We start from the raw sequence: 22911 nt of genomic DNA, 5'->3' as shown, positions 1-22911 counted from the left end.
CTTTAACAATCATGACAAGTACTTTGTTTTTCTTTTCCTGTTTATTTAATCACTGGCAAGTGTTTTGCCTTAAATCTGTTACTGCTTTTTTGTGTTTTGTTCTACAGCTCCAAAGTTGCTTTTCAAATTCAGGCTGTGAATAATCATGGAAGGTTTGTATCACTTCTTGTTATTAATCAGTGTTTTAATAGATCAATAGTTCAATAGATTAATGTTACAAGGTTATGCTTTTTTGATCCCCATATAGTCTAATTAATCGAAATGGCCTACGTAAATAAGAACATATTTTAAGGTGAAACAGCTTTTCTGACTGTTATAAAGTCAAAATGATCCAATCTTTTAATACTTAATTATCTTTTTTGTTCTAGAGTTGCTCCTTTAAATGATGAGGACAGCCTGAGTTTGATTAAAACGGTAAGTAAGCTGTTCAATATTTGCCTTACACATTTCTATTTGAAAATAGAGCTTGACTGGTTCTTTATCTGGGTGGAAATAAGGGAGGGAGATTACTTCAGATGCTGAACCTGAGATAAGATGGACTTCGAATGTGAAGTCAGACAGTGAAATTTGGAGTCAAGCCTTAACTACGGTTAAGATCTTGGGCTTTCCACTTCAAAACAGAAGCATTGTGTTGAAGGAAGTGAAAAATACACAGGATTTGCTTCTTCCCTTGAAATATTTCAATTTCTGCTTTCTCTTCCTTTCCTGTCCAACTGTTCGGTTGCTGCAGGCATCTATGATGGTGTTTGACATTCCAGACTTGCTCACAGGAAGAGGGTGCTTGGGATCTGTTGTCTTTTCAGAGTCATTCCTAACATCACAGATACATGTAAAAGAAAAAGGTAACTAGTTTGAATTCTAATGCTGACATTGTCATACTCTGAACATTCTTGCCTGGACTAGCATAAGGGCTCCTGATGGATGTTATTGCCATTATGTTTTTAAGCCTTTTGGTGAATTCAAGGATCTGGATGTTTTAGCTTGTAGTAATGATTATTGATTATCATCAAGAGATCCCTGAAAGGGTTTTGGTTCTGTAGCTGCCTTGTCATACAGTAGGGCTGGGGTGTCAAAATCCAACTGTGATGGGTAACTTTCACAAATTTCCTTCTATCTTAGTGAATGTTCTCTACTGTAGCTCACTTTCATCACTGTTGTGCTCTTTTCTTACAGTGTCCTTTAATTTCAGTTGCTTTTTGCTCAAAAGCTAAAATGGAAAGATAGAATATTTAGGAAGCTTGGTTTTGGAATAGATTTAGTTTTAAAATACAAAATATTGAGTAATAGCTTTAAACAAGTACATGTTTTTCAGATTCTTTACATGTGACAGAGAAGCATAGTTTGTTAAGAATGACTGGATAATATTCTTGTATTCAGACCTGCTGAGAGGTTTTTAACTGTGTGAGCTGGGATGCTTTTGGTAGAGAGCAGAGGAGGAAGCATATTTTATTAAAAAAATGCTCTTATAAATAGATTGGTTAAAACTTTGTAGTCTGTCTTCAAATAGAAGTCTTCGACTGCAGTTTGGGGTAGGTCACAGGCAGGAATTGAGAAGGGAAATCTGTAGCTCAGGCCGTACTGTGAGCCAGAAAGGGGCAGCAAACAGCCAAAAAAGCTAGCTGTGATAAGAGGTGCACCAGGTTTACTTTTGGTATCATACAGTGGTTTTGGTTGTGTTACAGCACAGGAAGACTGGGAGCTGCTCCACTGGGAAAGCTTCACTCACTAAATGAGTTGGGGCTGTAATGAGGAAACTTGTATTTTACAGAGGAATTTCCAGTCATTAATGTTAAACAGTCTGAAGTATACGGATGGTTTATACTACTTTGCTTTCCACTTACTTCCCTGCAGATGGCAGTATTAACTCAGAAACCAGCCACATAATACTGACTGCAGCTATCCCAAGATACGCATCGTGGCTGGTTAGTACACAAAACCTTATTCCAGTTTTTTTTTCCTGTAAATACAAATTGACAACTGAAAACTTGTAAATGTATGGAGAAAAGGTATAGAACCCACACATTGGTACACAGTTCTGTAATGCTATGTTTTTTAAGTTTGGACAAGATGTGTGTAACTTCTAAATTAAAACTGTCTGCTGTTTTAAATCCTTTTCTCCACTACTTCAATTTTGAGCTGTGTGAAGGCAAGAACATTAATTATTGTGGGGACACTTAAGATCAGTTAAGTGTCTGCCTCAACAGAAAGCAAGGTCTGCTTCTCCACCTCTAATATAGTAACTGTTAGAGGTGTATTTCCTCTGATGTAAATGAATGTTTGGAAGATGGATGACACAATGCCAGCTGGCAATCTGTACTTCTGAACGACTTTAATAATTGTGTTTTCAGGGATTGGGTAGGATGTAATATTTTGTGCCTCTACCACACAATTCTAGTCTGTTAAGAAGAATTTAATACAGTAAATATAAATATTAATTAAATTAAAAAATAAATACTGGTAACACACTATTGAAAAGCATAAGGCTGTCTTTTTTCTGGCTACAGGTGGAAGATAGTGATGTGAAACTCTCTGAAAAGGCACAGCTAATATTGAAGGTAAAGTGAAATTAATGTGATTACTTTTCTCAGGAACTAATAATCTAGAAATCTTGACTGCAAGTAAAATTGGCATTGAGCATGCTTTTTCCTCCTCTTCTGTGAAGGAGTTGTCATCTACCTTGCCTGTTTTGAGCCTTGACCTACAAATAAATAAATAAATACATGGCATGTAAAAAATGGGAGGTTTTCTTTCATTCAAGAGCAAAAAGATTAAATATGGCTGAGATTTTGTGGAAGTACTGAGTATTATCCATGGGCTTCATGTGTTCCAAGAAAAAAAACAAATTGACAACAAAACCAAACCTCAGTGCCACTCTACACGCAACTTTCTTCTAATTTAATTAGGACACTAAAATGTCTAAAGGAAAACACTTCAAGCAGTATGAAAAATAAAAGAATTTGGTGTCTGGGAACATCTTAAACCACACGAGTTTCACATTTCTGGTTTAATTTGCGGTTTCTAGGAATCTTCATTACAAATAGATTTATTTTCCTGTAGTGTATACTTTTAGTTCAGTAGATTGACAACCTAAAAACAAAAAGCTATGCCTTGTGGTTGTGACAATAACTTGCAACTTAATAGCTGTTGGCAAAACCAAGTGGCCCCGGGAAGTGCTTTTAAGAATTATGCTCTTGACGTGCTGCTCTTTCACTGCTTCTTCTGGATCAGTGCAGCTTAAAACTCTTGAAAAGTTCTGACAGATGCTGTTTAAAAGTTTTTGGGTTTTTTTGAAGTAAAAACCTTAAGAAAATATTTCTATCCAAATTATACTATCTGTGATGCTACTGTTTGTTTTTCCTGTTTAGGAGGACAAATCTTTTCTGGGCACATTACTTGCTGGAGATGATGGAGCTTACATTTATTCTGGCAACCCACAGGCCATGCCTGCAGAAGGTGAGCATGTTTTTAGTTGCCTGCAGCACCAGTGCACTTTTTGGTGTGTTTTTAAGTGTAAAAGATGCACAGGTGTTGGGATTCACAAGTTTGGTGTCTGTTCGTACCACAGAATCATAGAATGGCTTGGGTTGGAAGGGACCCCAAGGATCATCGTGTCCCAACCCTCTGCCACAGGCAGGGCCACCAACCTCCAGATCTGGCATTAGCTCAGGTTGCCTAGGGCCTCATGACCTGCTCTTGAAAACAATGTGCCTTTTCCCTTAAGAACTTAATTAGCACAATTATCCCAATAATATGACTAAAGAATAAACTCTGAAGAACTGTTAGCTGGATTTTCCCTCACTTCACATTCATTGATGTATTAATGTCCCTTGCTTTGCTGTCAGAAAACTTAGTGAATAAATGTTTTGTCTTGCAACTTATTCATTAGGGCACAGTACTTCTATGCTCCTCTGTCCAGAGGAGGTACTGCTGTCTCACTGTGGCTGTAAAACAACTGTACTGCTATTTACATCAGAGTGCTCAGCATCAGCTGACAGTCTTTGGGAGAAAATACTCAGCTTTTCTTACTTGTAACTACATGAGGAGAGTACTGAGTGTAAATGACACACAAAGGCAGCTTTCACACGGTGGAATTTATTTTCACCCTAAATATTTTAAGGGGAAGGTTAATGCAGGGTAACATACTTAGCTGTTTGGCAGTACACTGCTGGCTGTACAGGCTCGCTCAGTAAAACCAGGAGGCTGAATAGTGAATTTTATCTTTTAGCTTTGTGAAAACTGGCTGTCTGCCCCACTTGAGCTGCATGCTTTTTTCCCTTTTTTGGTCGATTTAAGTTGCATGTTGCTGTAACTCTGGGGTGGAGGGTTCTAAGTAGGTGACATAAGGACCGTTGTGTAACACGTCAACAAGAGAGATATTTCCTTAGGTGTCAAGGGAGAGTGAACTAGGTGTTGTTCCCTTTCATGTGCACTGCAACACAGTTTGTGCTCCCCTTGGAGCCCTGCTGGGGTTGCAGCCATGTAGATAGGCAAGGTTAGGTGGAAAAAGGTGCTGGCACACGGGCACCCGTCTCCCCTCTGTCATTTGTGCCTTGCTATAATAAGCTTTACATCGTGATGAGAAGCCATGGAAAAAATGCAGGCTGTTAACCCTTTTCTTTGGCGTGTTAATACATCCGTGCTGTGTTTTTGTAGGATGAGCTTAGCTGAGTCAGCCAGTCTTACCAATTAAGCCGTGATTAACGACTCATGAAAAATACATAGCTAGCACATCAGGTTGTTCTTTTGACTGCCTTCACTGTTAGAAGAGACTGTTCTAGTTCTGATTAATTACTGTTCTTTTTTGGCTTCCCTTTTTCTGAAGAGGAAAATCTTTTTATGAAAAGATCAAATCTGGTTTCTCTGCCTCTTTTCCTCACTGCCACATTTGGTGATGCTCTTTGAGATCTGACGAAAACGATGCTCCAAGTGCTGGATTTTGCCATTTTTTCTTCCTCTCCACCTCAGTTTAATTAGGTACAGCTTTCTGGTTTCTTGAACAACGTGGTGGGTTTGTTGATACCTCAGCTCTGCCCCCGTTTTGCTTGCTCTGAATTTGGATCTTGGATTTGTGTTGGTAGTATTGCCCTGCTTAGGGATAGCAGTGTGTTATATAATAGTCATCTTTCCAGTTAGTGTTAACTGGTGGCTTCACTCTGGCACAGCTGTGTTCGTAGTTCACAGACTGCTTTTTAGGTGCCTGATGAAATCACTTAGCTGAACATTGTGACTCGAGTCATATCAAGCTCTTATCAGTATTATGGCTTAATAAAAAAATACAATTTTGGAGATCTCGCTCATTTCAAGAGGAAAATGGTCTGGCTCCTTATTGTTCCTCTTAAATGTTGTTTGATAGATGGAGCTTGGATGTGTGGTCGTGTGTAACTCTATCTTGGAGCTGGTCTGCTGCTCAGCTTAGCTTTTTCTTAGTGCTCTGAGTAGTGCTGCTATATCAAACAAGATAACCTTCCCATGGGGCTGTACTGTGTGGGATGTGATCCCACTTTTAATGCACAGTGTAGCACTGCTAGCAGCGGTCCAACGAGCAGCCCCAACTTACTCTTCTGTTTGTGGCTTTCCTATGCCAGCCAGAAGCTGGTATCAGTTCCTAGGGCTTAAGTAGAGTTGGCTTTTTTTATTATTTTATCCTGAGCCTTGCTGCTGCTTGTCTTTTCATCTGGTTCCCCATGCTAGCAACTCTGTAAGACATCAAGAAAAAAAGGAGATGAATCGGGTGTCTCCTCTCGGCTCTGTAGCTTGATCAGTCACATGCAGGAAAACTGTTGCTACAGAAAGTTATGTCAGAACTACAGAGTAACCGGGGTTAGGGAGAGGAGTCCTGATCCACAACTCGTGGCCCGCTGAGGAAAATGATGACTTGTCAGGAGTGGGATTCGAACCCACGCCTCCAGGGGAGACTGCGACCTGAACGCAGCGCCTTAGACCGCTCGGCCATCCTGACAGTGCTGTGGTGTATCAGAGGCAGTGAGAAAGCATTTATGGCAGTGCGTGCACTGCACGTGTGTTCGGGGTGGGTGTGGTGTATGCAAGAGAAAAGGCAAGCCTGCAGATAAAGGACTTCTCTCAGCGAGGAAGTGAAGGGAAACAGTCACCTCAGACTTTTATTTTTATAACATTTCCATGATGGCTGCTGTTATTTTGTCACGTTGCCTGCAAACCTTTCTGATTCCTGCAAACCTTTCTGATTCTATGATTTTCACGACTGGTGAGCTTCGAGGGGTGAAACTGAAGCAAGCACACATGTAGACATAGCCACGACTACTTCTCTCATGAGTGTGACCCAGTGAGCAGCAGATAACTGTGCTCTGAGTGCTAAAAGCTATTGCAGGATTTTACTGAGTTGTATTCCACGTTGAGTATGATAAAATCGTGCAAGAGCAGAGATTGTTCCTCAGAAAGAAGAGGCATTCTTCATGTAGTGCTGAAATACTGATATATCTCTAAATTATTCTTTTTGTCTTTCAAATTGCAGGCAAATTGTACTTCTTCTCAGATGGCATTCTCTTCTGTGATCCCCACCATGGCAGCATTTCCATTTCAAAGGACCATATCAGTTCCATTTCTCTGTATGATGGGGTGAGTGTTCTGTTTGTTCCTCCTATCATAAAATTTAAATTGAATTTTAGTCTCTAGGGTTCTGATGCAAAGTGTTCAATGTCAGTTGCTCTTTTATATGTGTTTATAAAACTAGTAACTGATGCAAATGTGTAGTTTTAGCATTGGTTACCTAAGCCAGTTATTGGTCCACGAAGCTTTAAGGAAGGAAGAGTTTTATATTATGGTGAGTTACTAGACTATGTTTTAAGCATGTAAAATTGCTCTTTAATGAAAGAGAAAAAAATGAACACAATGTTCACAAAACACCTAGCAGTATGAAATGAAAGACCAGGCAGAGAGAAGCTCAAGACGTTGTGAAATCCTGCCCTAAATACCCCATTCTGTTCAAAATGTGTTTAACCTTCAGCCAAACGTTTGTGGCAGTGCACTCCTTATCTCCAGGGGTCACGAGAGCATCTGTCTCATGTCGTGGGGCATTGTGTAACTGACAGGGTGCAGGGAGGGACTGCTCTATGTTTTCCAGGCTGAGAGATGAGGCAGAAGGACATGCTGCTTGTAGCTGTGCACATGCCAAGTGACAGTGCTAAAAGACATGCTGTGAGCCATATGCTCCTGCCGTTCCTGTGATCAGTTTGTATCTCCTCACTTAGCTTGCTAACTTGCCATCCTAACAGTTTCCCTTTCTGGCTTATTGGAAATTGAGTTAGGTTAATGGTGCAACTCAGCATTTTCCTTTCCACTTTAAGGCAGGCACGTTGCCTCAGCTATTGCTTTTTGAGGATGGGAAAGAGATTATTTTGGCTGGTTATGATCTTCTAAGCACCTCAGAAAATACGTATCTTCGTTTCCTTTAATTTCTGTTTTCTTCAGGTGCAGCACTACGCTTCTGTTTAGTGACCTCCAGAAAGCATTTTGTAGCTGTCATTTCATGGTATAAAGGAGGAAAGCAGTGATATACAAGGAAAGTGTGTTATTCAGAACAGTGAAGAGAATCTTACCTTAGCTGCCTTGTCTTGTACATCGTATTGCTTGCCCCGTGGTAGTTTAAGAAGCTATTTTAACACTGACCTTCCTTCTATTGTTTGACTCAAGACACTCACTTTCATAAAGCTTGCTATTTATGGGACCTGGCTATCATTCTTGAGCTGGTGCCAGATTCTCGTGTAAAACTAAACTTTGACAAGGAGCATATTATTGTTCGACTGACTTGGCATAATACAAGGGTGGAGAGCTTAAATGTTAAGATGTGACAGGAGAAGTAATTGTTAGCATGCTTTTTCTTAAAGTTATTGTGACAACAGGATTGATGGAAAGCTGAGGGTAATTAAACACTGGGATTAAAGTAAGATACAAAGAATTGATACAAACTACAGTTTCTTAGCAGCTGTTTCATGACATCTGTTAGGTGCCTCTTTCCTTGGCTTGGAAAAAGTTTGTATTTCTGCCTCTAGTGTGCAAGCTTCTCTATTTTGGGATTTTGAACACCCTGCTGCCAGCTCAGCTCCTGGAGTCCTTGGTGTTCATAGACATCCAGCACTGGAGGAGAGGGCAGATTGCTCACAAAACTCTACTGTGAAGGCTGAAAGCAGATACCATCCTGTTCCAATCTTGTGAGAGCCAAACACAATCTCTAGTTTCCTGGGATGTGAAGCACCACTTTGCGCTGTTCAAATCTAGCAGCAGCCATCCTAGGGGGCAAAAAAGTAAAATAAAAAATCCAACAGGATTTTATCCTGATTTTTACACTGTTTTTTCCTGATTTGTCAGCCTCTCAGTCTCCAAACTTCCACATCTAGTTCTTCTTCTTTTACAGGAGTGCAGTATAAGTAAATTTTAGCAAGGCCTCTAAATTTTATAAAGCTAGAAACTTAAACACTTAGTTCATTTAAGACCATGTGTTGATGCTTTTAAGTACCTGAATCCAGTATTCATTCTGGTCATTAATCATCAAGTGCAGAAATATTATGGGTCAGTACAGATTTCACAACAGTATGGGCATCTTGTGATGTGACTTCTTTTAGCCATATGTCTCTGGGGATTATTGCTGTTCAGTCCTTTTCAGTTGGTGAACCTCAAACATTTTCCTGGGGGTGGGCTGCATTCTGTAGGGCACTTCATTTGCAGATTGCAGTGTGTGAGTTTGCCTTTTATTTGCTTTTTATGAAATCTCCAGTTACCTGGTAGAACCCAGATCTAGGACTGTGGCCCCAAAAGCTAAAGGCATTTTCTCTTGAGAGAAATGATACTCTTAGAATACCTTCTTATTGTTGTTCAATAACCCCAGTGACTTCAGGAGATGACTTGTAATTAATCCCCAAATCAGCAGAGGGTAGAGGTTCTGTTTGTAAATATCATTGAATTGGTACCAATTCTTATGTAAATGTCCCCCAGTTTCAGCCTTCCTCTAAAATCAGTAAGGAGAATTCTTTGTCTGCTTCTCTTGAGATTCTGCTTTACGGAATCATAATTTCTGTTGATGAAAACAATTGAGTTGAAGTAGCAAGAATTTAGAGGAGTTTGTACTTGTTGAAGAATAGGAAGAAATGGGACATTCCCAATGTGTCAATGGCCCACGTTTCCAGTTGCTGACCCAACAGAGTGTAGCTCATGGTAGTATGGCTTCTTTCAGCTCAGAGCCTGAGGAATGATATACAAGTATGCAATAGCACCATGCCATCCTCGTGCTGTCAGGTTTACTTTGCTCTTCTGGAGTGACTGTGTCAAAGGAGATGGATGGGGTATAGATATAAAGGTGTTCAAGTAACATTTAGGTGCTGAATTGAGGGATGTGGCTTAGTGGGAAATACTGGTGATATGTGGACAGTTAGACTGGATGATCTTAGAGGTCTTTTCCAGCCTTGGTGATTCTGAGATAAGAGTGGCTCTGTTGTGATGCTTCTGCAGCCAGCACAGGAAAGGCCTAAAATTCTGGTTCTGGGGGGGAAGGAATAGATACTAAAGCTAAAGTAGTTTTACTTTGTGTTTTTAAGGATTCAGAGCTTATTGGAACAGTTTCAGGTGCACTCTTTTTAAGTATATGATATTGCTTATAGCTGCAAAGTAGAATCTGAGAAGTACTGAAAGTGACTGTGGTAATTCTTGTGCTCCATACCACTCCGATGGAAGCTAAGACATTAAGACCTTTGTGTGCCAGCTATGGCTTCAACTTTTCTTTCCTGATATGTAATGTTTTAAAATGCTTTTTTTTTTTTCTCACTTTAATAACTGTTATTTACAAATTGTCTCGTTTCTTGTTTTTCTAGGATTCAACTTGCATTGTTGCTGCTCTCTTTGTAGACTTCAAAAGCTCCTTGCTTGCTCATCTACCAATTGAATTCCATACCCAGGACAACTTTCTGATGCTTGCACTTTTCCCCAAAACCAAGATTTATCAAACTTTTTATTCACAGGTATAGTAAATAAAGATTGAAAGTTTTGTTGTTTCCTCCTCCCCCCCCACTCAAAACTATTATCCTTCATGTTTGAGAGGCAAGAGTTGAATATGTTAACATCTATCTTAAGTAATGACATTTACAAAGAAGAAGGGATTTGTTTCTCCTGTTAGAAGAGATGCTGAAGCTTTTAATCTGGTAAATGGATGCAGAAAAGTGTAAGGTGTACGACTGCATTTGAATTGGTTTTCACAAGCAAAACCTTTTCTTGCTTCTCCATGAACAAAGGGAGAAAAGGTGGTTAATATTGGGGGGCTGGCATTTTTGAGGCTGCTTGTCTTCCATGTAAAACCCAGGTGTGGCAGCTTACAACTGTAGGAAGGGCTTTTGCTGAGATCTTGTTCATTAGTGGTAGATAACAAGGGCAGGTAATCACAGTCTGCAGCTTTAAAGGTGCAGACTGACTGTTAGGAGGGTGCTATTCAGCAGAGATAGCTGCAACATTGAAATACACCACCTAGAAAGCAAACCTCCACCTTTGAAGGTTTTGAAAACTAAGTTGGGCGAATCGATAGCTGAGGTAGTTTGGCCTGCTTTCATCAGTGAGTTGCTCTGGAGACTTCCAGAAGCTCTCTTCCAACGTGAAACCTGGGTTTTCTACAAGAGCTGTGGCAGCTCACTTTGCAGGTTTGAGATGGTTTCAGGCTGCCCTGTCCTGTAAGTCCTTCCCAAGAGCTGATTCCTCCTGGTCGTAGGAGCTTGTTGAGAAACTTCAGGTTAATGTATGCATTTCTAGTGGTTGTGCTGCTTGTTAGGTTTAATGGTGACCATGTGCTTTCATTTTGTCTTCTGGAGTCATGTTTCTAGTAGTTGCACTTTAAATGTAGCACTGGTGTTTAATTGGCTACAGCAATTGCATGTAGTGGCAGAGATTCTATTGTGTTTTTTGTGGTTAGACACATTTGGATCACTATCCTTAGGGAAGCTTTGTTAAAGTCTTTAAGTATCCCATATGACATTGTACTATTTTCTGATTTAATTGGCCTCATGCATTCTAATGCAGAGGCTTTTAATAAACAAAACTTTATGACAATAGCACTTTTGAGGAAGTGAGTCTGGAGATCTTAAGACTTCACAAGGGTTTCAGTATGCAGTCATAACCCTGGACTGGAAAAGACCACCTCGCTCTGTGTGTACAATCCCCACTGGTAGCATTATAATGACTCCATAAAATTTCTCCTCCTTTTATCTCAAGTGCTTAGATTTCTCCCACTGTTCCACTCTGAGTGGCTGGGAATGTTTTGTTTGGTTTTGAATTTCTAACTGATTTTACTAGGTCTACTTTTAAACCTGCTTTTATTTATCTTTCCCAGTGGGAATGCTTGAGCTATTCGGAGATTCCAGACCTATTCTTTCTGGCTTCTTTGGCCTGATAAAATAAAACCAGATCCTTTTTAGTCTGCCATTAGAAAAATGTTCTTTTCCTGTAGTCATTGTAATAGGTCTCTTTTCATTTGTTTTTTTGGCTGTAGACATCCAAACTGTATGCAGCATTTCTTGTACAGACACAATAACAGTGCTCTTCAGTAGTTCAGAGTGGTTTGAGTTTCCACTGCTACCTAGAGTTAAGAGATGATGGTGGTGAGTTGGTAGTTGGACTTGATCTTAGTGGTCTTTTCCAACTGTAATGATTCCATTATTCTGCTGATAACCACTGATACTCCAGCTGATACTAGAAGTGCTAGTGTGTTCATTCTTGCCTTGTTACTTACCTGCCTTGTATTTTTCTGTCTTGTTTTTTCCATTGTTATTCATTAGATGCTTTTTTTATTCTATAAAGCATTGCAGCACTCCGTGATGATCTCCCAGTTTAGGTTCCCCACAATCCTATCAGTTCACTTCAGTTCATGTCAAATTCATTGTAGATGGTGTCGTGGAACCTCCCCTAAGCCACCAAGTCAGTTTTTGGGATTTAACAGTTTCTCATCTGACATCATACCAGTTGCTTTGCTCAAGTTCAAGTGGATGAAACATGTCTTTTGACTAGGAGGTGGTATGTCGTGAATGAAGACTATTCATGAGACCAAATGTTCCTCAGTATGTAAACCATGTGAATCAGGTATTATATCTTGTGAGTGTCTATCTTCAGGTGTTTATTTTTTCTCCAGAATCCATTCTAAAACCACATGAAGCTTGAGCTATGTGGACACATCTGTTGCTCTACAGACAGTAGCTGCAAGGATTCACCAAACTGCAGTCCGTGGTTTTACTCTTCTCCAGTCACATGACGTGATGCCTTGTTTAACAGACTTACTGTAAATATGATCTAATTACTTCAAGCCCCCTTGAAATAGGAAGCAGCAGTTAGCCATCCCTCCAGATCTCAGTGCTTTAAATTCCTTGTAACTGCAGTGTTGGTTGCAAGACTTCAAGCACGAGGAAGTGGAATCTGGTTAGAGGATCCTGCAGAGACAGAGCAGCTCCTTTCACATCTTCGCTGTAACTGATAGCTGAGGTGGCTTTGCTTAGGCTTTGTGACTTATGGATTTCTCTGGTTTTCTTCGCATTCTTCTAATACCATAGCCTCTTTTTTTCCCATCTTTTAAGTTCATAGAAGCATAGGATGGCGTGGGTTGAAAAGGACCTTGAAGATCATCTTGTTTCAACCTCTCCTTGCCATGGGCAGTCACCAACCATTAGAGCAGGCTGCCCAGAGCCACATCCAGCCTTGCCTTGAATGCCTCCAGGGATGGGGCATCACAGCCTCCCTGGGCAACCTGTTCCAGTGCGTCACCACCCTTTGAGTGAAAAACTTCCTCCTAACATCTAACCTAAATCTTCTGTCTTAGTTTAAACCCATTCCACCTTGTCCTATCACTATCAACCCGTGTAAACAGTCATCCCCCCCCTCCTGTTTATATGCTCCCTTCAATATTGGAAGGCCACAGTGAGGTCTTCCCAGAGCCTTCTCTTCTCCAAGCTAAAAGCAGTGTTCCTCCTCACACGCTTCCCAAATTGTTTTCTCTTGCAGAAAGTTATTGTGAAAAATGACAATGGCTGTTGCCTTTACTTAGTAAAAGAAGGGGAATACCGAATGCTTAAATGACTGCATGATTCATCTGAATCTGATTTCTAGTTTCAGAATGCCATTCATGTTAATGTGACTTGGCTAGAGCAGTAGGATGTCAGCCAAAATGCTGTTCCCTAGAGAAACAAGGACTAAGTAGGTTGTGAAGAAACCATTTTTCTTAAATTTCTAGAAATCTGATTGCTGCAGTCTTACCTAATGCTAATTACAGCAGTAATTAAAGATGTATATGAATTCAGTTCTTGCTGCTCTGCAGTTGAACTACAAATGCTTCACATTTCTGGTAGTTAGGCATGCCAAGACTGAGAGATGCATGTGAAACTGAGCTGTTCCAATAAAGTTATTTCTTGAAGTAATTCCAGTCCAGCTAAAGCTTTCAAATCTGATCTGTGGAGACTTACTCCATGTTTTGAACACTTTCAGCAAAACCAGAATTGTGAAAGACCATCTTAAGGGCTCTCTTGCAGGTGAATGGAAGCAATTCTTAAAACGTTGCAAAACAGTGGTCCTTACAAGTTGGCCTCATCTGTTGCAGGTTTTCTCTTCGTGGCAAAACCAGACAAACTCAGGATTATCTTTAAGGGTTGTCCAGGAGGAATTTCTGTCCATGGAACAAAAGAGACTGTAAGTTTGTGCTACATTCTCAGCTGTAATTAGAGGTTGACTACACACTGCAATCAGAAAAATGCTGATACCCACAGATTTTGATAATGATTCAAAAAGAAATTGCTGCATTCTTAATACAACACTTGGGTGTCTTTTTTTTTTTGTACTTGCTATTAGCCATGTGGTTGAAAGGAGTAAAAACTCTAGGCTTTTCTTTTGACTAACCAATTAATTGTGTGCTTTTTTTAGACATTCCAGAGTTCAGAAGCTATTCAATTATTTGTCTTTTCCTTCTGAGCAAAGATGCAACGAGCTGAAAATATCTGCTGCCCTCCCAGAATTAGAGAGGTGAGAAATTATTTTTATTTCTAAGGCATTAGATTCAAAAGGAATAGTGCAAAAAATATTATGGTCCATGTAGTGCTTGTCTAAAAATTGCTTATGTAGTAAGTCTGTCTTTCCACTAGATATTTTGACTCCGGGATGAATTATTCTTTGGGAAGCCCCTGTTTGACCTTTTCACAGTTTTACTGGTGTCATACCTCAGCTAGTTGTGCAGATGAAGTATTTTGCTCTCAACTGGAAGAAAACTTTTTCTTTTCTTTCCTGAAAGGTTCATGCAGCACTTTGCTGTCAGCAGTGTCAGTCACGAGCCGATAATGTCAGTGCATCTTCCTATTTTATTGCAGCAGTCAGAAACCATTTCTGACAGCAAAGCAGAGAGTGATAAGGTAAGCAAGCAGTACAATGCCTCCTATCCCTACTGCTGTTTACCACATATTCTGTCATTGGTTGCATCACTGATGTAAACTCTCTTCCTCCTCTCCAGTACCACTAGTTCATCCTGAACTTGCTTCAAGTCTGTTTCTTATAATAAATTGTCCTGCCCCTTTTCCCTGTTTATATGGTTTATTCTTCTGTATTGTTTAAACCCTCTTTTGGAAATGCTGATGGCCCTTCAGCCTGATAAAATAGAGGCAGAAAATGAGGGGCAGATCTTCAGCTGAACGTTGTTCTCTGATGTCCAGAGAGTTAGCCCTGAAGCAGCAGTTTGTTTTTATGAATTGCTGAATAATTTAACGGAATTGTTCTCTGGAACATAAGTCCTTTAAATAGCATGGAGGTAGCACATGATATTTAACATTTGCTGATATTATCTGTGGAACATTCTGTTCTCTATAGGGGCAACAACAATTGTCAAATGCATGGGGTGCTTTAAAGTAGCATTTTAGTGGAATTATTTCTTCCAGCATTTGAGATCTGCTGTAAGCAAGAAAACCAAGGCAGCAGGAATATGGTCTTTCTCCTCAAATATTGCAATATGGTGGCAGTCTTGTTTCCTAGGGTCTAGTTCAGACCCTGTACTGGCACTAAAATTAAGTATTAAATATTAAGTTCTTCATAGTGTTTGTTGATCTGATTTTAAGGTTGGTTTAAGTGTCTTTGTGAATGTTTAAAGATTCTTTTCTTTAACGTTTGTACCCTTTTCTATGAAACACTCGAAGTCATCTCTGTATCTGTTATATGTATTCAATGCCTGTGAATATCCAGAACAGGACAGGATGCAAATAGCCTACAGGTGACTATCTTCAGCTGTAATGTGGCTAGCATCTGGAAGAGGTAATTAATCTGTTAGTAATAGGAGTGGTTACCAGAGTAATTTCCTCAGTCAAGATCAGCACAGCACAGAGTTGTTTTTAACCGTGTTTCCAGAGCTCATTTGCTTTGCCTCTGTACCACGTGGTTTAGAGCTATATATGCTTTGGAGATGCACTCTGGCTCTTTCTCTGTGTTTCTCTACTCTGATCCCTCTCTGAACACCTCAGAGTATGCACAGAATGGCAGCAGGGCTGTTTTATGCAGGAAAAACTCTTGACACGTAGGAGCTGTTACTGTGCAGCCTCTTCCCAACCATGCTCAAAACTGCATGGAGCTTTGCTTAAAGCTGTTATCCATTTTCCTTATGACCCACTCTGTTCATCATCAGAAACCTGGAGTTTCTCTTTGTGTTTGACAATAAAACTGTTCAAAACACACCATCACTTCCTTGGAGCTGTTTTCTCAAATACTGTTGTATGTATGTACCCTTTTCATCACAGGAAATGTAACCTGTTTGGTGTCTGCAGTGTTTTGTCTCACATTTGCATTACACTAGTGTAGGTTTTAAGGTAAGTTTTTAATGTAGGTTTTAACGTGAAGGCTTTGATAATACTTTGTTGTATTTGATTATCCTTTCGTTGTATTTGAGGTACAAAAACAACGATAAAACATCTTTCTAAAATGATGTATCATCTGATTGAATGTGTAAATGTTTTACAGTGATATTGTTTGCTATCTTGCTGGTTTCTGTGAGTTAATGCCACTTGGTTTTTGTACTTTGGTTTGAGGTTTTATGGAGGTAGAGCGTTGTGTGTGTATGCTGCTGGCTCATTTCTAGTCTTTCAAGTTATTCCCTCTTCTCCCCTGTGTTTTAGGTGGTTATCACCATCATAACAGGTCTTCCAGGATGTCGCTCCAGTGATCTTTGTGCTTTTCTCGTCACTTTTAACAAGGAGCATGGCAGGTTTGTATGGTTCTGGTTTTATTATCCAAAGCTTGTGTATCATCCAAGAACTGCTCAATGTGAAGGAAACAGAATTACGAATGCTTCACTTTTTTATAGAAGAATATCTTTCTCTTTCTGACCTGTAAGGTTAGGTAAAGGCCAATGGGATCCTGGGGTGCATTAAAAAGAACATGGCTAAGCAGGTCAAGAGAGGTGATCCTAATCCTTTACTCTGCCCTGGTGAGGCCTCACCTGGACTACTGTGTCCAGTTCTGGGCTCCCAGGTACAAAACAGACAGGGATCTGCTGGAAAGAGTCCAATGGAGGGCTACAAAGATGATAAAGGGCGAGGAACAGCTCCTGCATGAGGAAAGGCTGAGAGAGCTGGGGCTGTTCAGCCTTGAGAAGGGAAGACTCAGAAAATTCAGTAATTATTACCAAGGACCTGCACAGCACAACATAGGGTCTGTTTTTGACTGGGGATGCACTCGATAAGTACAGCTCTGTTATTTCAGGTATCTCATTTAACTGCAATACAAGGTAGGTTTTTTATTTTCCTGGTCATTCAGAGAAGAATGATATTACAAATATTAGAGGAGTGATTATAGATTGGATCTATCTGGAGCTGGTGCTGTGGACAGTTGAATCTTAGAAGGGCCAAATGAATCCTGTCTCAAGCATGGCAGTGGTCATGTCACAATGTGAAGAGCTTCCATTTATTGACCTGTGTGGTAATGCATCATTTCTTCTTGGAGGAAGCACTGCATTAATGATCCTTTAAACAGCATTGTTTTTAATCTGCCCTACTGTTCATTCTGCATGTGCAGCAGGGAGGTATATTCAGGACATCTATTGTATTGCAAAAAGAGAAATCCGCTGTTGGGATTTACCATTCTGTATGTTGATATAGATCTTTCTTCTGGGAAATAAGAAATTCTTAGACTTTTAAATCTTACAGCCAAGCACCATAGAGAGTTGAATCTCTGTGAGGTTCTAGACTGTTCTGTTGTGTCACTTTTAACTCATTGTTAGCAAGCTGATGTGGAATATCTTGGTGGTTCTGTTTTTAGGGCAGACATGTAAGGTGAATTTTGAATGTTATGTAGTAATACATTTCTCTGAGTTCTCCACACAAATGTTATTACATCTTGCAGTGAAATACTTCCATGCCCAAAGTTCTTAAATCAGATTAGTGTAAGTTTTGTTTACTGCATTATGAATGAAGATCAGAATTGCTCGTATGATTTGCATCATTTGTGTAAAAAATAAAATAGGAACAAAAACACAACAGCGAGAAACCACAAACCCTTTTGGAAGTGATTTAAGGAGTGCGTTCGTGCTGAAATGATAGAAAACTAATTCCTCTTTCCCATGTGTTATGGGAGATGTGGAGTCTTGAGGGTTGACCAGTTTATTTTCGGTCTGTCAAAACAAAAATAAACGGAAATGTGATGTCGTGGAACACTAACTTTGTTGTTGATTTGTTGTTTTAGGTGGTTAGTTTATCGACAGACTATGGACAGCCCTGAATGTTTTAGTGCAGCCCACTTCCAGCGTTATCTCTCCAGTGTCCTGGAAGCTCAGCAAAAGCAAAGTGTCCGTCAGTCCACTTATGCCAGGAAGAGCAAGCGACTCTTAGTGGTCTTGCAAGGGTAAATGTTTGAACTTTGTTGGGACTGTAGAAGAGAAAAGGGGATTTTCTGTTCCCTTCCTATTTCCAAGGCGTTTTTAAACGTCTTCCATCACTCAGAAGCATTCATATTTCTGTTCTAATGTGTGGTTCTCTCTTAATTGTGTTTAACATACATACTAAAGTCAACTTTCCTGCTACTTGGTAATTTTGTTGCTTGCTGCTCCATTGCAGACAGAATACCCACAGAAATACAAACCCTTCCTTTACATGGAAGGAAGGACTGAATTCAGTCTGTATCTCCTGTTTAGGAGATAGACTGCTGGCCTCTTACCCTTTCCAGCTGTACCTCAGCCTGTTGTTAAATGGCACTCCATTGGAACACGTATCCCCCTGTCCCCCACCACCAGCTCCACAGACGCCCCGGATAGGGAGGTGATGGTTCTTCCAAGGCTGGTTCATGCTCACATTTATCAGTGTTATCTCTGTGTTTGTATTCTTGCATCTCCTGCAGACTTGTAAGAGTCCTGGTTGCCCACATTTAAAGCTGTAGATTTAGGCAGGGGCAATGGAGCAGAAACAATGTGAGGTTATGCTGCCAGTTGCACTCCAGAGCTGCAGGTGAATATTCTTGAGTATGTCCCACTGTAGCATTTTTGTAATGCATGGAGGGAGGGTTGCATTTTGTAGTTTCTGATGGTACACAAATGAATTACTGGCAACAGACCTATAATTTGCAACTAACAAAACAGTCAAATACACAATAAATGTAGAACTTGCTGAAGAGTGCTGAAAAGCATGTAAGCTAGCTTCATGTTGTACCTTTCATATACAGTTTTCTTTGTAAGGTTGCAAAAATACTGAAATTGTTTTGATGAAAAATAAGGGTGGAGCACCTCCCTGTTTCTTTCAGAGGAAGATCTATTGTGTTTAAGGCATTAGATGACTGAGAACATTTTGGTAACTTCTAATCTGCACAGCTTCAGAGCAGAATTTCATATCACAAAGTGGTGTGAAATGAAGACTATAACTCTACCTCTCTCAACTTGTAACTGCCATCAGCTTTAGAAAGATCAGTGAATGCTAGGCAATTGTTAATGAACAAATTTATAGTTTTCAGAAGTAAATGGCCCATTTGATTTGCAATGCTTTTTTTCCTCAAAATGGGAACTTAAAAGCGTGAGCTGTTGTGAGTCTTGCTTATTTTCTGTAAACAGAACAGTTCAACATTCTAGATGATGAGAAATGAGAAGGAGAGGTAACACTGAAAGGTGTCGCTCTGTTTCTCTGAATCCTTGTTTGGTTTTGTTTTCTTACAGATACACTGATGTTATTGATGTCGTACAGGCTCTACAAACTCATTCTGACCCAGATGTGAAGTCTTCTTTCATCATTGGGGCAGTTAATACTTGTGTAGAGCCACTGAGCTGCTATATGGAGCACAGGTATACTACAAAGTAGTTTTAGTAGTCTCAAAATGGATTGTTTGAGTTTGAGATGGCTGTTTGATGGCTAAATGCCACTGAACTTAAATCTCACAAAACTGCCAGGTGATTTGTCTTGGATAAACTTCCAGTGCTTGGTTTATAATTATTATATTTGATTTGAACTAGGTATATAATTCTATACAATATTAATAGAAGTCTATTTTGTGGAAGGGTAAATGAGGCATTAGCATACTCCTCAAATAATGTTTAATATGCATAATATTTTGTAAAATCTGGATTTTGTTTTTTTATCATCCTTATGAGTGGGACATGCATCTCATTGGGGCTTATTGTTTATATCCCTATTTTGGAACATTAAATGGAGATTTCCCATATTCAGAGTGTGGAACATAAGGAAAGCAGTCACAAATGTGAGAAAGAATGGCAAAGCACAGAGACACAAGCATTGCAAGTAATATAAATCTGATATCCTGGGTTCCCACGGAGGCAGGTTGGGAATTAATTGATTACAAAACCAAGTAGCTATCATTTTGAAGTAGTGTGGTTCTTGGAACATGAACCAGTAACTTCTGTGCTTTACACTGGGCAATAAAACCTTGCTGCTTTTCTGGGGTCTTCATAGCCAAGATTGTAAGTGATACAAACTATGTAAAATATTGGTGAATTGATGCTGGAGTGCTCTTCAAACTTGTTCTTACTCAAAATATAGTAGAGACCAATTCCTGCCCTGGGCATTCTGTGATCATGGTGCTGAGTGGTATTTATAGCAGCAGTAGCCTGCAACCCTTTGACTAACATTGTTTGTCTGCTGAAGGGCCGTAGTAATAGAAGGAAGAGGCTTAGCCTGTGCTGTAGACTATTTATGTCTCACTTTGAAGTTTCTGCTGATAAGAGCTTACAAATGAGCCATGTGCAGCTAATGACAAATCTTTCAGTTGGGAGAACTTCGGCAGTTTCACCATGAGTGTCAAGAAGAGTGATTTTTTGATGTTTGACTTATGACTTTCACAGTCAAGAGGAGGTGAACCCTCTCCTGCCCCAGAAAGCTTATGGCTGTGGAGATCTAACTCCTTCATCTGCTAGAATAATGCTCTTTGCAGTGTTGAACAGCAAGCCAGGGCAGAGGATAGGTAGCTTATTATGAACAGATAAGTTATTGTCTTCTGTTCACAGCTTTTCTGTGTGTCATAAAGTTAACAAAAATAATTACCACTTGTCTGATACAATAGGAGATGCAGTGTAAAATGGTCAGAAAGCCTTATGTAACATCTTCTCAGAAAGAATTGCCACTGTATTCCAAGGGCACAATTCTTATGGGCAAGCTTAGCAATTCCTGCCTTTTTATTTATTTATTTATTTTAAAGAAAATATTACTTCAATATTACTTGAGTTTCTTTCTGACTTCCTAGAATACAGAATAGATTGCATGATGACAACTTGCTCTTAAGCAAATTTTGGGGGAAGAGCTCTTCAAAATGCTAGCCTATAGGGCTGTTCCAGTTATACAGATTTAGGAAAGAAGACCTGGAAATTGAGTAGTAAGACTCTAGCTGTCGATGTCCAAACAAATAAAAACATTTGAATTGAAGGAATGTGTCTAAATAATGCCAATGTCTACATATAAACTTTTGTTCTTATATTGTAGACTTCTTTTTCCCAAGTTCTTGGACCAGTGCTCACAAGGTATGTGCCATCACTCTTGACTGTATAGCTTACAGAACAAGTAGCTGAGCCATGTGGCCAGAAAAATAGACTGTAAATGCATATAGTCAAAGGTCATGATAAGCTCTTGGAGGTAAGAACCATCTGTGAAGAAGTGACAATTTCTCTCTAGGGTTTAGTTAGCTTTGTTTCCCATATCCAGCTCTTCATACCACATGGAGGATCCTTGTGGGTTTCATGTGACGTTACAACAGACAATCATACTTGCAAAGTGCTGTTTCTTACCTTTGTATTCAGTTTTATGTCCTGACTCTGAAATGAAATGTTTACTGCTTCATTTTCCTTGTGAAACGTGGAACCTAGGGCAGCTAGTAGTGTCAGTGGGTTTCCTGACCTACCATCAGGTAGTTTAATTTGCAATAGCAAAAGCAAATTCAGCAGTAGCACCTTCATGGATTTCTTTCCAGTAGAGTAATCTTTATTTTAAGCAGCCTGAAATCAGACCAGTAACAGTGTGGAGATTTCATGATACTTTCAGACCTCGGTTTCCACATACATAACTCTCTGATCTTGTCTCAACCACGGAACTGTATGTTTTGGTTTTGTGAAATACAGTTGTCAAAGCGAGATGCTGCACTCCCTTCTTGTGGCTGCTCAGACTCTGTACTGCTCTGATTTGCTGCCAGAATTATGCCACTTTTTATTTGTATGTGTGAAGGGAGCCCCCCCAAAAAATGAAACCTGAAGGAATGAAGTCATGAGCAGACTGGAAAGTATGTAGGTGCTGTTACATAAATCAGTGCTTTGTTCTCATTTGTTAGTTTAGCAATTTTAAAAATTAAAAGGAAGAAAAAATTGCTTAGAACAAGAATAGCTAATTTTCCTGTGAACCCAAAGCTGAAGGAAAAAAAAAGTATTGAGACTTAAAAGAATGTTCTTTTGGCAGCAGATTATTTCTGCATGTTGCAAGGTTTTGCCATCTAGTTGGCAGATAGAAAAAGTGACATCAGATAGCCTAGAGGTCAGCCCATGCGAAGCAAATCTTTTGTCTAAAAGGTTTTAGGAGGAAAACAGCTTTGAACTGAGGTGACTGGAAAGTTTGGGAGTGTGGCACAAATACAGAACTGTGCCCTGGGCAACCTGGGCTAGTAGCAAATCTGGAGGTTGAAGGCCCTGCCTGTGGCGGAAGGGTTGGAACTTGATGATCCTTGGGATCCCTTCCAACCCAAGCCATTCTGTGATCGTATGCATAGTAGAATAAATGTAAACAGGCTTGGAATGAACAAAGCTTTTATTTCCACCACCCCTTCCAAAAAATCAAGGGTCTTAAAGGTTGTGGAAGTGCAAACACTATGTCACTGCAGAGCAGTAGGAAGAGCAAGAAGGAATGCAAGATGCAGCTTCGTGCACGGCTTAGAGACTTGGCTTTTCTGGCTCAAGAGCAGCAATATCAATGAGACTCTCACAGGGAGACATTTGTCCTATTCTTTTTGTCTTCTGCACCCTGGTAGTGTTAGTGTTACTGCAGCATCTGTGGGCCAAGGCAGCATTGCACTGGGCATGGTATAAGTATATAGAGGGAGTAAAATAAAAAGTTTTGGTAGCCACCTTGTCCTCATAATTATCTTGTAAATTCTAGGAGTGAACAGGTTTTTTTCCTGGTATTGATAGTACTTCAGTGTGTTACCAGCAGGGCATCATTTTACAAGTGACATGTGCTGCTTGGGAAGCCATGAGACCAACAGAAATGGAGGAGGATCAAGGAGAGCTGACAAAGCCCTGAGCTGAGCCATTTGAGACCAACATGAGCAGTTTGGTTTTCTCTCCCTTGCGTGCTTGTTCAAACTCTTCCATGAGATCCTGCTACCCACGCTGTGGTTTCCTTTTGTCTGACTTCCAAATATTTCAGGGGATGTTCAGGTTGGACATAAGGGAAAATTTTTTCTCTGAAAGAGTGGTCAGGC

At 39.9% G+C, this 22911-nt stretch overlaps 1 protein-coding gene and 1 non-coding gene across 2 annotated transcripts in view; one reads left to right on the top strand and one right to left on the bottom strand.

Moving 5' to 3' along the window:
* The window catches only part of DNAAF9 (dynein axonemal assembly factor 9), a 61706-nt gene that overhangs the window by 27330 nt on the left and 11465 nt on the right, over window positions 1-22911 (top strand). Inside the window, exons 15-29 of the mRNA XM_065735979.1 lie at window positions 108-152; window positions 369-414; window positions 731-842; window positions 1852-1922; window positions 2505-2555; window positions 3366-3453; window positions 6491-6594; window positions 9840-9986; window positions 13592-13680; window positions 13912-14010; window positions 14276-14393; window positions 16137-16225; window positions 17701-17859; window positions 19157-19282; window positions 20931-20968. Coding sequence (XP_065592051.1) covers window positions 108-152; window positions 369-414; window positions 731-842; window positions 1852-1922; window positions 2505-2555; window positions 3366-3453; window positions 6491-6594; window positions 9840-9986; window positions 13592-13680; window positions 13912-14010; window positions 14276-14393; window positions 16137-16225; window positions 17701-17859; window positions 19157-19282; window positions 20931-20968 — 1382 coding nt within the window. The remainder of the gene's footprint in view (window positions 1-107; window positions 153-368; window positions 415-730; window positions 843-1851; window positions 1923-2504; window positions 2556-3365; window positions 3454-6490; window positions 6595-9839; window positions 9987-13591; window positions 13681-13911; window positions 14011-14275; window positions 14394-16136; window positions 16226-17700; window positions 17860-19156; window positions 19283-20930; window positions 20969-22911) is intronic.
* On the bottom strand, window positions 5877-5959 carry TRNAL-CAG (transfer RNA leucine (anticodon CAG)). The gene has a single exon. It is a non-coding gene; the product is annotated as a tRNA-Leu (tRNA).

Source organism: Cyrtonyx montezumae, unplaced genomic scaffold (genome assembly GCF_038088225.1).
Source record: "Cyrtonyx montezumae isolate F1298 unplaced genomic scaffold, pur_monq_1.0 scaffold_2, whole genome shotgun sequence".
Classification (NCBI taxonomy): Eukaryota; Metazoa; Chordata; class Aves; order Galliformes; family Odontophoridae; genus Cyrtonyx; species Cyrtonyx montezumae.
This window is presented reverse-complemented; position numbering and strand designations above follow the sequence as displayed.